This window comes from Streptopelia decaocto, assembly GCF_964273445.1.
Source record: "Streptopelia decaocto genome assembly, chromosome: 4".
Taxonomy (NCBI): domain Eukaryota; kingdom Metazoa; phylum Chordata; class Aves; order Columbiformes; family Columbidae; genus Streptopelia; species Streptopelia decaocto.
Window position 1 is genome coordinate 12,426,270 of NC_138658.1, and position 12,923 is coordinate 12,439,192.

Consider the following 12,923-nt stretch of genomic DNA (forward strand, 5'->3'; position numbering starts at 1 on the left):
ACCACCACTCACTGAGGACAATCTGTCATTCCCCAAGGTGAGTTTTTCTTATCACATTCAGTCTCCTGAGGTTTGTTTTTTTGTTTTTCAATAGAACTGGGAAAAAAAGAATAAAGCACACAAAACCAAACACCAACCACAACACCGGGCAACAGCTCCCTAAGTCATTAATTGTCTGATGGAGAAGCTGAAATATCCAGAAAAGTCAGGGCACCGACATACTAAACCAAATACGGCTCAAAAACAGGTAGAAAGACCGACATCTGTAATCAGTCTAACAGCTGGTTTTGAATGAGTGACATTTCCAAAACATGCATCAAAAAACCCCACTTCCAGCATTCTTAATTTGAACACATAACTCAAAATGATCATGAATAAGAAAGAGGGAATAAAGTCAATGCTGCAGTATGCTCAAGTAAAGTGTAATGCTTCTGCCCAACATTTGTAACTAAAATTCATCTTTGCCTGCTACAGAAAAAAAAACTGTTTTCTGTCTGCTGTGAGGTTATCAGAATACACACTGCCCCTTTTTCCAATTTTCTCCATACACACTAGGTGCAAAAGCAATTTCATTTCATTAAAAGTTCTTTTTTAAAAGGCTTGTGTATTGAAAACTCAAAATCACGAACAAAAGAGAAAAAAAATCATAAAAGCGTTTGCAGTTGAAAAGTAAAGACACAGAAAATAACTTCAAGCATCTAAAGATATCACGAAGTAGAAGCAACCTTAAAACTACAACAAAGACAGAAAGACACACCACAACACCATTACCTTGAATTCTTTTTCAATGTTGGCCAACTTGGCAAGTTCATTGCTGAGTTCTAGAGCAGTAAGTACCGGATCTTCACTGGAGAGGGACAGATAAGCCGGGCTAGCCAGTCCTTTGTATGCATTTATTCTTGACCTAGAGTGGCTGAAAGAATCATGCTTTTGCTTCTCTGTACAATCATTACATTTGCAGAAATAATCATGAGGTCTTTCTATCCTTGCTCCTTTCATCAACAGCATGTGCACGACTTCGTATTTTTGGCAGTGGGCAGCTAAAATTATGGGAGTGATATCTGGAGAAAAGCGGGTACCGTCTTCGTCATAAGAATAAAAATCATCATCCTGGAGCTCCTGCTCACAAGGGCTCAGAGTCAGTCGCTTATTTACTGAAAACCCAGGATGATTCAAAATTGCTTCCACTATCCTAATGTAGCCCTTGCTGATTGCAAGCAGCAGGGCATCTCCAATCCGTGCCAAGTTCTCTTTTTTTAACAGAAGTTCTGTCACCTCCAAATGTTCATTCCCTACAGCAAGCTGCAAGGCGTTTTGGCCCATGTAGTCAACACAGTTGACATTCAGTGTTTTTGACTCCTCCAGCATTTTGCGCACCACAGGTATGTTCCCGTACTCGGCTGCATCCAGAAAGCGCTCTTCTTCAGCGGTAAGACTAGTGCCCCTGTTGTTGAACATGAACGCCGGGCCTCGAATGGCCTGTCGCCTTCCCTTCTCCCTCATCATAGTCATACGTCTCAGAGAAGGACTTTCTTCAATGTACCTAATGAGAAAACAAAAACATAATGGCATTTCATGGCGTTGGTTATTTGTAGCTTCCACCTCTCCTGCAGCTGCAAAAATAATTGCTTATTTTGTCTCTTGTCCATCTATTGACAAGAAGCATTCTTTGCTGTGATCTTTCTGCCTTCATATTTGCTTGTCTGCAATCTAAAGGCACTTGCAGGTTCTGCTAGCATGGACAAAAGTAGTATTGTTTGGTTTTGTTGGTTTTTTTTTTTTCTTACTGTAAGACATAACTTCTCTTTAGAAATCCCTCCCAACTCACTTCAGTATATATATATATATATATATATATATATATATATATATATAAATATAAAAAATTAAAACACATCTACTATACTACTTCCAGTAATAATTAACACTACCCCCCATAGTCATTCCAGCTGATGGTTTAAGGAAGGCAATAGTTATGCTTACCACATTGTAGTTCACATAAACAAAAGGTGAAAACAAGTTTTTCTTCCTGATGTTTTGCCAAGCAACACACAATGAAGCCTGATCTCATGCTTTCTACTGTTTACTACTAGAAATGTTAGCTGAATATGGAAGATTCTACTCACGAGTCAATTTGGCCAAAATAAAAGCATTTAAAAAACAAGAGTTCATACATGTTCAACAGACTTTCTGGATACTAGTAACTAAACCACTCACAGATTCCAGGCACTGGCCATGACCCAGTGTAGACTGGGATCAGCAATCATTCCAGCTGCACTTCCGCAGTGCTGTGGGTTATGTTGGGCCTATTTCTGTTATCCATCTACCATTCCAGGAGAGGAAGGGTAAGAAGGAATCTAACATCATTACATGACTATGTATCTTTGTAAAAGGCCTCATACATTCTTGTAATGCAATCAAGAAAAACAGGAAAGTCAAAGAGCTACGGAATGAAAATGAAAACTGGGATAGCAGGCTGCCCTGGAGAGAGGAAAGTGAGATTGTTTAGGAAAGGGAACTGAGAACTAACTGGAGAAGCTGTGAACTCCCCTCAAAAACTGCTAGCAAAAGCAGAAAGAGGGAGAAAAAGGAGAAAAGTGAGCAAGCTAATTCAGACAACACAGAGACTGAAATTATGAACCAGTGCAGATACTGGCTGAGAGCAGCAGGGAGTAAACAGGAGTAGACTGAGAGAACAGACAGATCAGATGTTGAGCCGGATCTTGCTAGATACGGAAACTAGAGAGGGGAGAGGAGGTTCAGAGCAGTGAGATTAGGAGCTGCAAAGAAAATGGACTTAGGATGAAGGGTTGAAGAGCAAATGCTACCTAGCCAGAGAAAACAGCAACGGGAAACAACTGCCTGGCAAGGTCTGAAGTAACAGAATGACGGGATCAGGCCAAAGTGGTCACAGCTGGGGCAAGAACAGAAGCACTAACGCCTGCCAGAGCACAGGCCAAAGGTATTCAGGAAAGGTACTCAGGATACCACAACCTTCCTTCACTACCATCTGCAAATAAATCTGAAACCTATCAGCAATCTCCCTTTCCTTTCTAGTCCAGCTCAATATTGAGAAAGACAGCCTCCAGCTGCTATCAGTTAAACCATTAGCTCGAGGGCTAGAGATCACTCCAGCTGATTTGATGGGCACAGAGGCATCAGTGCAGCTGATAATATATGAGTCAATAGAGGCTGTGCTTTGAATACATATAGCACTATATATATGCTACATAGAGACAAACAGGCTTTATAAATTTAAAATTTGTTTCTTAAGTACTACGTGCCTCTGTTTCTCATCTATATAAAAAAAAAAAGAACATTTGGCTCCCACTTTACATGATCATTGTGAAAAGTAATTAATGCACCTCGGTGGAAAAGTCAGATACAAGAGTAAAAGGCCAGACAGAAAAACTCAAGAGGACATTAATCCTTCTACCCTCAGTGCAAAAGCCAGGTAATGTGCATTAGGAGAGATGTGGGTCCACATAATGAATGCTCAGGGCAAAGCAAAATATCAAATAGCCCTTTTTAAGCAAACCCTGTCAGTCTGTGAAAGAGCAGAACTGAGGGAAAAATGGCACACGCACACAAAGGCTACACATTAAAGTGAACACAGAGGAGCCTGCATGGGCAACTTCAAAAGCTGCATATCCTAATTGCTGCAGGTTTCAATCCACAACCAGAGTAACATTCTCCTAAATGCAGTCCTTTTTATTTTTTGTATGACCTTTCAACAATGAGCTTAGCTGTATTACCACTGCACAAAATATGCCTTTGACATCACTGGATTTCCCCATATGCAGCAATGGCAACCCTAACAGTTTTCATTGGGCATAACTAATCCCATTCAGGTTATAAGAATATGTATAGACTTCCAGCTATCTGCATCAGTTGTAATAAATGCAGCAAAACATAAAATCTTAATCACTTTATCACAGCTACAAATATCATGAAAGCTAGTCCATACTCTGAACATTTCAGTTAATACAAATGGGCAGTTCCATTGCAGACCAAGTAAAGAGATTGTAATACTCATTAACAAGGGCAGGCCTCTCCTGGGATGAAGCATTTCATCTTTCTACATTTTCATGTGTGGCTGGTGTTTCTGGACTACCAGAAATTATCTGGGCTGCACTGCAGTGTAAGCAATGCTAACTTCTCAAAATATGTGCCAAAATCGCTTTGTCAAACACGGCAGATCCATTCTTCTTCACTTCTGTAACACCTTCTTTAAGCCTATGACAAAGGCTGCATAACAGAGAGGATTTGTGACTGTCAAACAACTGATTTAGTGTCTTAAACCTCTGGCATATTTCACATTTGGGAGCACTCAGACAAAGATTTCAGCCCAGAGTACACATGGTAAACAGCTATACTATGCTACTACCTTATTCCCCAACAAAATCAGAAGTAAACCTGGGAATATTGTATTTTCATAGTTACCTTTTCAACAAGATCTTATAGTCTGCCACACTATTATGTTTCTATTCTTCTTCCACATCTAAAAACATACAGCTATGGACATGTAATTGTTTACTGTAGTTCATAAAGAAAAAAGTATGTCGATTTTTTAAAAAGTAAAAAAGACAGAGCAGATTGAGTCATGCTGACTTCTTGATTTAAGATGACTCTAAACTGCCACCCTGAATCTCATTCATCTTTTATGAGATAGGTAACAACACATTTGCCTCTATATATTCAAAGAAATTTTTCAGCCTATTTTGAAATATGACACTTATTTTCAGTTTTATCTATTTTTGTTCCAAAACCCACTGTCTGACCAAGGTGATTCATCTGACTTCTGTAAAAACAGATATATCCTTCCAATGGTGTTGCATTAGAATATCTTCCCAACAAGGAAGGTTTCCTCAGCTATAAATCTTATGACCGAAATTATTTATTCGAAGTGACTGCAATATCTTCTCAAAACAAGGATGAAAGTTGCTTTGTATTTTAATGATTAAAGTGTTGTCAAGACCTCCTGAAAAAATGCAAAGCAAAAAAATCTCCACCAGCACCACACAACCAGAAGACTGTTCAGTTCATTCACACCTCCCTCCTCTCTTCTTCCCCCCTTCCCTCAGCAAATTCAAAGACCTTGAAGCCAGTGCAGCTCTGGTCAGAGTATTGCATGCAAGAGGCATCAGGTACAAGACCTCCTATACCGTTTTCTGCTCTCCTGTTCTTACATCTAATACTTTAAGCTATCCCAAAGCATGAAGAAAATGGTTAAAATTTTAGTTTTAACTATTTAACTGTTTTCAGCACATTTTATATGTAATACTTGCCAACTGCAGTAATCAAAGCAACAAAATCTCAAGTCACATCTCTAAATATCATTAAGCTGGCTTAAAAATACAACAAAAAATAGAACTAAGTAGGCATTAATTATTTGTGTTCTATTTCCTAAAGCCTTTAAAGTTCATATTCTCAACCTTGCCTCTGCGAGGAGCTGACAACTAACATCAAAAGAGGGAAGGAGAAATAGAAATTGTGATGCTACTCTTCCCAACTGTTCATAATAGTTGCAAGAACACAAAAAATAAACTACCTGTAGAACACATGGCAAAAACTTCAGAAGAACAGCGAGCATGAAAAATGCCCGATTATTTTATGTTTATTCTTCAGCAAAGATACGCCATAACGTTAAGCAAGTTCTACTCCTACTACACAGGTTGCATATTTATACTACTTGGTATGTGGCAGGAAGGCAAGAGGACAGAATTCAGTCCCCTTTTTCTGATATGAAGAAGCAGCCGAGCCCCTCCATTTTTTCCACAATTATCTTTTACATTTCACAGCAGAAAAATGGCCAAGGAGTCTGTAAAGCCTCAGGCTTCTGTGTGCTGCCCAGCACAACTAAGGATGAAACTGGAGAAGAGCAGTCATGTTCACTGAGGTACACCAGTTCCACCACATCTGGACATGTTTCACTTGGCCCCAAGCACACACCAGTTAGGCAGCTGTTCTGAGGAACTGAAAAGCTTCACTGGCCAGGAGGAACTTCAGAAACTGTACACCAAGCTTCAGCATCATTCATTCATCAGCATAAAACAAGGATGGTCTTAAGTTACAAGTTTTATTTCCATAACCATACTGCTACCATTAGTCATTTGCCAGCTTAAGTCTAGTTCATTGCTTCCTACTAGGGAACCTCTCAATAACTTCAGTGGCAGCCTTAAATGAACATAACTCACTACAAGATGATTAACAATTAACCAAGACATGTCAGCCCCTTGTTGAACAATACGCAAGCAGGACAAATCCATTGCAGCTTTGCAGCAGAACTCTCACACTAGTGAGGCCACAGCTCCTGAAGGAGAACACCTTTCAAGACCTTTCCCTAATGGTGAGTACCACAAGCTTTCAGATAGAGCCATGTTGTATAGACTCTGAACAACCAACTGGTTCATTACATACCGGCTAATGTTGTAAGACACAAAAACCTATCCTACATTATAACATGTTTATGTTTACCTTAAATGTTTTGATCTGAAACGTATGACCTTCTTATGTGTAATAAAAACTATTTTAAAAAATTTTCCACTAGACAAGCAATGGCCACTCAACTCTTGCATTTTGTATGTAACACATTTACTATGACCTTATATTGCATCATATTGTTGCCCAGACAGTTACTGCTATGCACAAAGATAGAAATTTGAGCAGCACAACAACTGCAAAGGACTGGAGTAACTATTACGATTCCTCTGCTTCTTCCACAGATTATTTCAGTTACAGATTTCTACTCTGTTATTCTAACCATCCCTTTTAATGTTCAAACTTTCTAATTGTAGCAGGACAGAAACATGGGACAAACAGTTGACCTGAGAATTCCTTGTGTTCTGCTGTTCATTACCTCATCAGCAGAAATTCAGAAGATTTTTAATCTTGTTTCTAAGTCTGTTTTTTAACACTGAAAACTGCATAAGCTATTAAAAAAAAAAAAAAAGAAAAAGAAAAAGAAAGAGAAGTTGGAGAAGAAGAGGTTTCGTTCTGAGCCTTGCCAGATGTGTAGAACAATTTGCTATCATTTGTACTGAAGAAGAGGCTGTTATTCTCCCATAACTATTAAATGCAATAAAAGGTGGCATCAACAATTTACAGGCAGTTCACCCCACTGCTAAACTGCAGTACAACATTAGCGATCTTGATTCTATTCTAGCCCTGAAAAGGAAACGCAGTCCAGTGATTATAGACAGATCAGATAAGCACATCACGGGAACAGCGACGTGCACGCACATTTAAAAGAAACTCCACCAGAGTCTGCCATGCGGAAGATGCCAATTGCGCCTCTTGTTCAGCCAAAACTAACCTCTGAGGTCCCAGTTAAAATCAAAGAATGATAATTCCCTTACTCCTAAAAGTAAGTGCTCAGACATGCACGTACTCATGACCAGCATTTGAGCTCATGACCCCTGAGGTCACTCAAATTAAACGATCTCAAATATTTGCTTTGCTACCATCGCAGGAAAAGGCCGCGTTGTTCCACATGGGGCCACAGCTCCTGGCTCCATGCGCGGTCACAGGCGGTGTCAGTGGGGCAATACGCCAGCCTCACCGCCTCTCCCAAATGAAGGCTCTGCCATCCCTCCAAGCTCCGCTTCAGCCATGTGCCAGAAGAGGCTGTTGGTAAATTTGTTTCTTCAGCAGTAAAAATATTGTCACGTTCATATATGTTTGCATGGAAGCTTGCGCGTGTTCCACAGAATTTGGGAATCCCTGCACCAAATCTAAAATGTATTAAATGAGAGCTTCCTTCTCCCTTCCGTGGACCACTGCCTAGGCTTTCCAGAAGAGGGAGGCTAATTCAGCTGAACAGCAGAACATAAATCAGGCCAGCTGCAAGATCCCACTCAGGTCTAAAGTCTCCCACTGGTCTGAAATGACATAATCCATCATCCAAAATGCCCTCATGCCAGCTCACAGAAGTTCTGGCTCCAAACTGAAAAGAGTTAGTCAAAAAATGGAACAAAACACACTGAGATACCAGGAGGAGGAGTACACACACTTAGTTTGTTCCCTCCCCCCCTTACCCCACAAACTATGACAAGCTTTTTTCTATCATTACTCTTCATTAACTCCTCAACAGAAAACACCAATCTGAATTACTGTGGGGGAAAAAAGAAAAGGGCTATATTTTAATGACAGGAGTGCAGCTATGCACACAGAGAAAAAGGCAAACATCAGGAAACAGACAAGTTTAGAGGGCTACATCAAAGAAGAATTTTAAGGCCTCTTTTCCACTCAGTCTGTTATTTGTGTTCTGTCATTTCACACAGGAAACTGAGCCATGATTTTCAGAGAGACTCAGGAAATCAGGCACCCAGTGACTACTACATTTAATTTACAGGTTTTGTCCACGTTTTTCTCACTGGGACATATAGTCCCTTGTGAAACAAGTATTACATCCAGTCTGCAGTCTTAGTAGGAACCTGAGGTTAATTACTTTTTCCAGCAATATTTGGCACAGGAGGGAGCCAGCTGTTCATTGACAGGTACCTTGCACAGGTTACAGCTTTCAGAGCTAAGATATTCCAAATACCAACTAAGTGAACCTTCTTGTGCAAACTAATCCACATCTTCCTGCCTCTCTTTCCTTGCACTGTTTGTCAGTACTGAATAATTATACTACAAAAACTTCTAGTCAAGGATTCTCACATTCATTTTGTGCATACTAAAGCCTTACGTGTGTCAGTCTGAGCTCATTATAAGCAAACTGATACTCATATTTATTTCATTACCATATGCTATGATCTTAGGCATTATCACCAAAACACAAAACATTACTCCAGAAGAAAAATCCTACTGTTACACCAAGGACAACCATGGGCGCATAATAGGGAAAATGGTAGTTGTAGCTCTTTTGCCCCTATGCCATGTCAGTTCAATATACTCCTGTTACATTGATTAATGTCAGCCTTTTTTTGAGTCCACCAGGCAGCGACTTGCAGTCACTGCTGTGATAGACTCCCAGGACAGGATCACAAGAATTACATACTGGGAAGCAATTCCAACAGACGGAGCTCACACTCCAGGCTCAAATGCCTATATCTGTGCAAACTGGACTCCAGCTTTCGTTCCTGGTGGCATAATAACCCATTTCTTAAAGAAAGGAATACGCCAACATATATAGGAGGACACTAACCTAAAAGAGATTCAGAAAGTTATGGCTCATAGCTCATACAGTACTGTCTAAAAATAAAGTGTCCGAGTTTAAACTGATCCTCTAGGCTCTTTTTATGTTGAATGGAGACGACAGGCACCTCGAGGAAGAAGATAAATGACTACACTGGCTTGCCCATTGCTATTTCCTCTCTCATCCCATCAACTACAGAGGGAGTCTAGATCAACAACTTAAGGGCAACTAACTTTCCGACAGCTGAAGACATGTGAAAGACTCCTTCACTTGAAGTCTGGATTGCAGGGTAAAGGGTATTTGTGAAGATCTTCTGCACTGGGAAGGTAAAAACCACTTTTATTTGTTGTTACCCCATTCTAAGCAATACTACAATTATTTCTGTACTTTACAGTTGTCTCTAGGGTAATTTTAACTAGGGCTTCTTCTATAAAGGCTGAATATATTATGTAAAACTCAAACTGAAGTGTTTGTGAACTGGTAATTAAAATATTTAATTAAGAACTATATATTGTCCTGAAAGTGTAAAAAACACAAGTAATCCTCAGAGGTAAGTCTATCTAAACTGCAGCATGTTATAAAAATAAGTGAATAATTCATGGACAACCTACATTTTGTGAGTCACAGAAAATAAAGTTAACATTCCTCTTAGTAAAACTGATTTTTTTTCTCTTGCAGTAAGTCTAGTCATGGTCAGTATTTATATATATGATTGCATCTTAAAATCCAACAAACTGATTTCTGAAGACAACATTAAACTGGGATAAGATGCATCTCAAGAACTCGGATTTTTCTACAGAGGTGTCCTAGATTTCTGTGGGGAGTCTGGTTTCATCACAGCCTAGAATTAAAAAAAATGTGAAAGGGATGCATTAGCACAGCTACTACGAAAGTGTGCAATGGGTTGTCTAAACCTTAGTTGAGTCAATAATTAGGTTTTCTCGGCAGCTACACTAGTAGTCAGGAAAAACACCATGAAGTTGACTATATAACACACAATGTCACCATAAAACAAATGTGCTCATCACACTATTAGTGGACCTATTCTTCTCAAAACTGTTCCTAAAAGGCGCATTAAGTTTTGTAAAGTGTTTGGCTTTGGGAAAGGAATTTAAAAGAAAAAAATAAAGCCAGGAGGAGAGGTAAGCTCCCGTAATCACAAAGCCAAAGGCAGCAGAGGGCGGGGAGCAGCAGGGCAGGGGGCAGCACGGGAGATGCGCTGCGGGTCCGCGGGCGCGCAGCCCCCGCCTGTGCCCGCTGCGCCGGGAGCGCGGGCCGGCCCGCGGCGCGGCCGCCAGGGGGCGCTGCAGAAGCGGGCCGCGCCGCCGGCCGAACGGGCCCCGGCGGGTGTGCCCGCCCGCCCCGGGGAACGGAGCCCGGGAGGGCGGCCGCACGGGCACAGCCCCGCTCCCCGCGGATAGAAGGGAGGGCAGCCCAGCGGTTCTGCCGCAAGGCAGGCCTGCGCCGTCCTTTCTGCAAGGTTTCGCGCCAACGTCAAAGGCAACTCTGGCAACAAACAGATGCCCGACCGCGGGTGCCTCCCAGCCCTGCCCCAGCACAGCCCGCTCCTCCGGAGCTGCGGCTGCACCTGCTCCCCGCCCCAGCACCTGCCTGCCTTCTGCTACGCGCTGCCCCCGCCTCGCCCTGAAGGAGCAAAGCCGAGGGGCTGGGGAGGAGGGAGCGGAGGGCCGGGGGCGGGTAGCGACCGGACTGTTCCCTCAAGGCACAGTCTGCGAAGTCTCCGCACCTCGAGCATCACAAACCGGGCGCGTTTCCCTCCCGCTGCGCCGGTGCCGCCCGTTCGCTGGCAGGCCGGGCGGACTGCGCTCCCGCCGCGGGGCCCGGGCCGTTCCGCAGCCGCTTCCCGGAGCCCAGCGACACAACTTGGCGGGGACACGGCGGCCGGCCCCCGCGTCTCCTCCCGGGAAGTTGCCGGCCAGCACCCTCCTAACCCACCCCTGGGCCCGACTTACATGGTGCTGGAAAAAGGGGGGGGCGGGTAGTAGCCGTAGGGCTCCCGGAGGGTTTTAACGGCTCTTTGGGGCGGCGGAGGGGGCTCCGGTCCCCCATTGACGCCTCTCCAGCCGCGGCGCCGGCGCTGCTGCTCCTCTTCCTCTGCCCCCTCCTCCTCATCCTCCTCCTGCTGCGGGGGGAAGGTCACTCTCCCCTGCTCCTTGCTTTTCCTGCTCTTGCTCGACATGGTCAGGGGCTCCTCAGGCGGTGGTGGCGGCGGCTGCTCCCGCTCCCCGCCGGCCTCGTCCGGCAGCGTGTGCGGCGGGGAAGGAGGCAGGAGGAGGAAAGCCCTGCCCGGCGGGGGACGGAGCACCTGGAGGGGACGAAACCCTCACCATACAACCACCGCCGCCCCTCCGCCCTCTCCTCCTGCCGCCCGTCAGGAAGGCGGCGCGATGCGCAGCCCGGCAGCGAGAGCCGGGAAGTGCCGGCGAGCGGGGAAGCGAGCAAGAGACAGGGCTCCCGGCGGCTCTGCCCCTCTCCGCTCCCTGTCATCCTCCCTCGCTAGGGCAGCATCGTTACTGAGGCACGGGGGGGCAGCCGCGGCGGAGAGGAGCAGCCGCCTACCGCAGCGGGCACTCCGGAGAGGAGGGGACGCCTGTCCGACCTGCCAAAATCAGGAACGCCCCCGCTCCTCCCGCCCGCCCAGCGGCCGCCTCAGCCCGGGGGGGCGGCAGGGGGAGGCGTTACAAGTGCAGCCCCTCCCGGGCCGCGGCTGAGGTAAAACTGCTCCCGGCGGGCGGGGGTCGGGTGCCGGTGTCGCCGCTGAGATAGAGCCCTCAGGAGGTCCCCGCTGGTGGACGGTCCCTGTAAAGACGGCACCGAGCCCTTCCAGCGGTGGCCTCCGAGGGAAACCGGGGCGGGTTTGAGAGCACGGGCTGCCATGGGCAGGGTAGTTTTCTCCAAAAGGGCCCAAGCACAAAAGAGCTGCATAGCCCGGTCAAATCCGCATGAAGCTCGGTCTTAATTCTGAGAAATATCCAGCCCTACACGGGGAACAGTTGAGGTAAAAATGTGCAGGTGAAAAGACTGGCTTACCGATTATAAAAGCGAGTCAAGACTTCCAAAGCGTTCTAGACGTCTCTGCCTCAGACTCGACTGGTTTAGTTTTGCATGGTGTTAAAGTGAAAAAACAGTGGGAGGATGCTAAGACACTTGTTGCATATAATCAAAGCTAATTATACTCTATAGATAACAGTCACAAATATTACTGGTGTACAGAGATGTATTACCTCTTATTATGAGGTTTTCGGTGCATTATGCATAGAGAAAATGTTTCTATCACAAAACCGCAAGGCCATTAAATGGAGGCAGAGCGTGCAGAGCAGTAGGTACACAGAGACTGCACGCGTTGATTGTATATACAGTAAAGCTAGTCCTTTGTCCGCATACTGTTAAGGTGCCCTTTTTCTCTTGCTTTAAACTTTTTTGAAGCATTATGTGGCTGTCAGTATAAATTCACATGAATCTGTTTGAAAATGCAGGTCCTACTGAAACTGAAATTCATGTAAGTTATCCAATTACTCCAGAGAAAGTGGACTTTCAATCCAACTATGACTGCTTATATAAAATTCTCACTGCTGAGCATCATTAAGTAATATCTTAGTATAAAGTGTTCACTACCTCACACTGTTTTCATCATCAGCCATGCTTTTTGCATTTGTTGTTTTCCATGCGTACTAAATTCATACTCATGAAGCACAGGAAAAGCCAACCAAGAGTTTCACAGAGATAATTTACTCAGCTACAGCTTAGACAAAAGAGCTGGGTT

The 12,923-nt window shown here is 44.1% G+C and overlaps 1 protein-coding gene across 3 annotated transcripts in view; it reads right to left on the minus strand.

The window, feature by feature from the left end:
- TRPC3 (transient receptor potential cation channel subfamily C member 3) overlaps nt 1-11,669 on the minus strand; it is a 42,077-nt gene extending 30,408 nt beyond the window's left edge. For 2 of the 3 annotated variants that reach the window (XM_082050671.1, XM_082050669.1), the window contains exons 1-2: nt 11,113-11,668; nt 772-1,543 (exon numbers count right to left, since the gene is read on the minus strand). In XM_082050671.1, coding sequence (XP_081906797.1) covers nt 772-1,543; nt 11,113-11,339 — 999 coding nt within the window. In that variant the 5' untranslated portion in view covers nt 11,340-11,668. Of the gene's footprint in view, nt 1-771; nt 1,544-11,112 lie in introns of all 3 variants that reach the window. The other variant, XM_082050670.1, reaches the window with a different exon arrangement.
- Between the last annotated feature and the right edge of the window lie 1,254 nt (nt 11,670-12,923).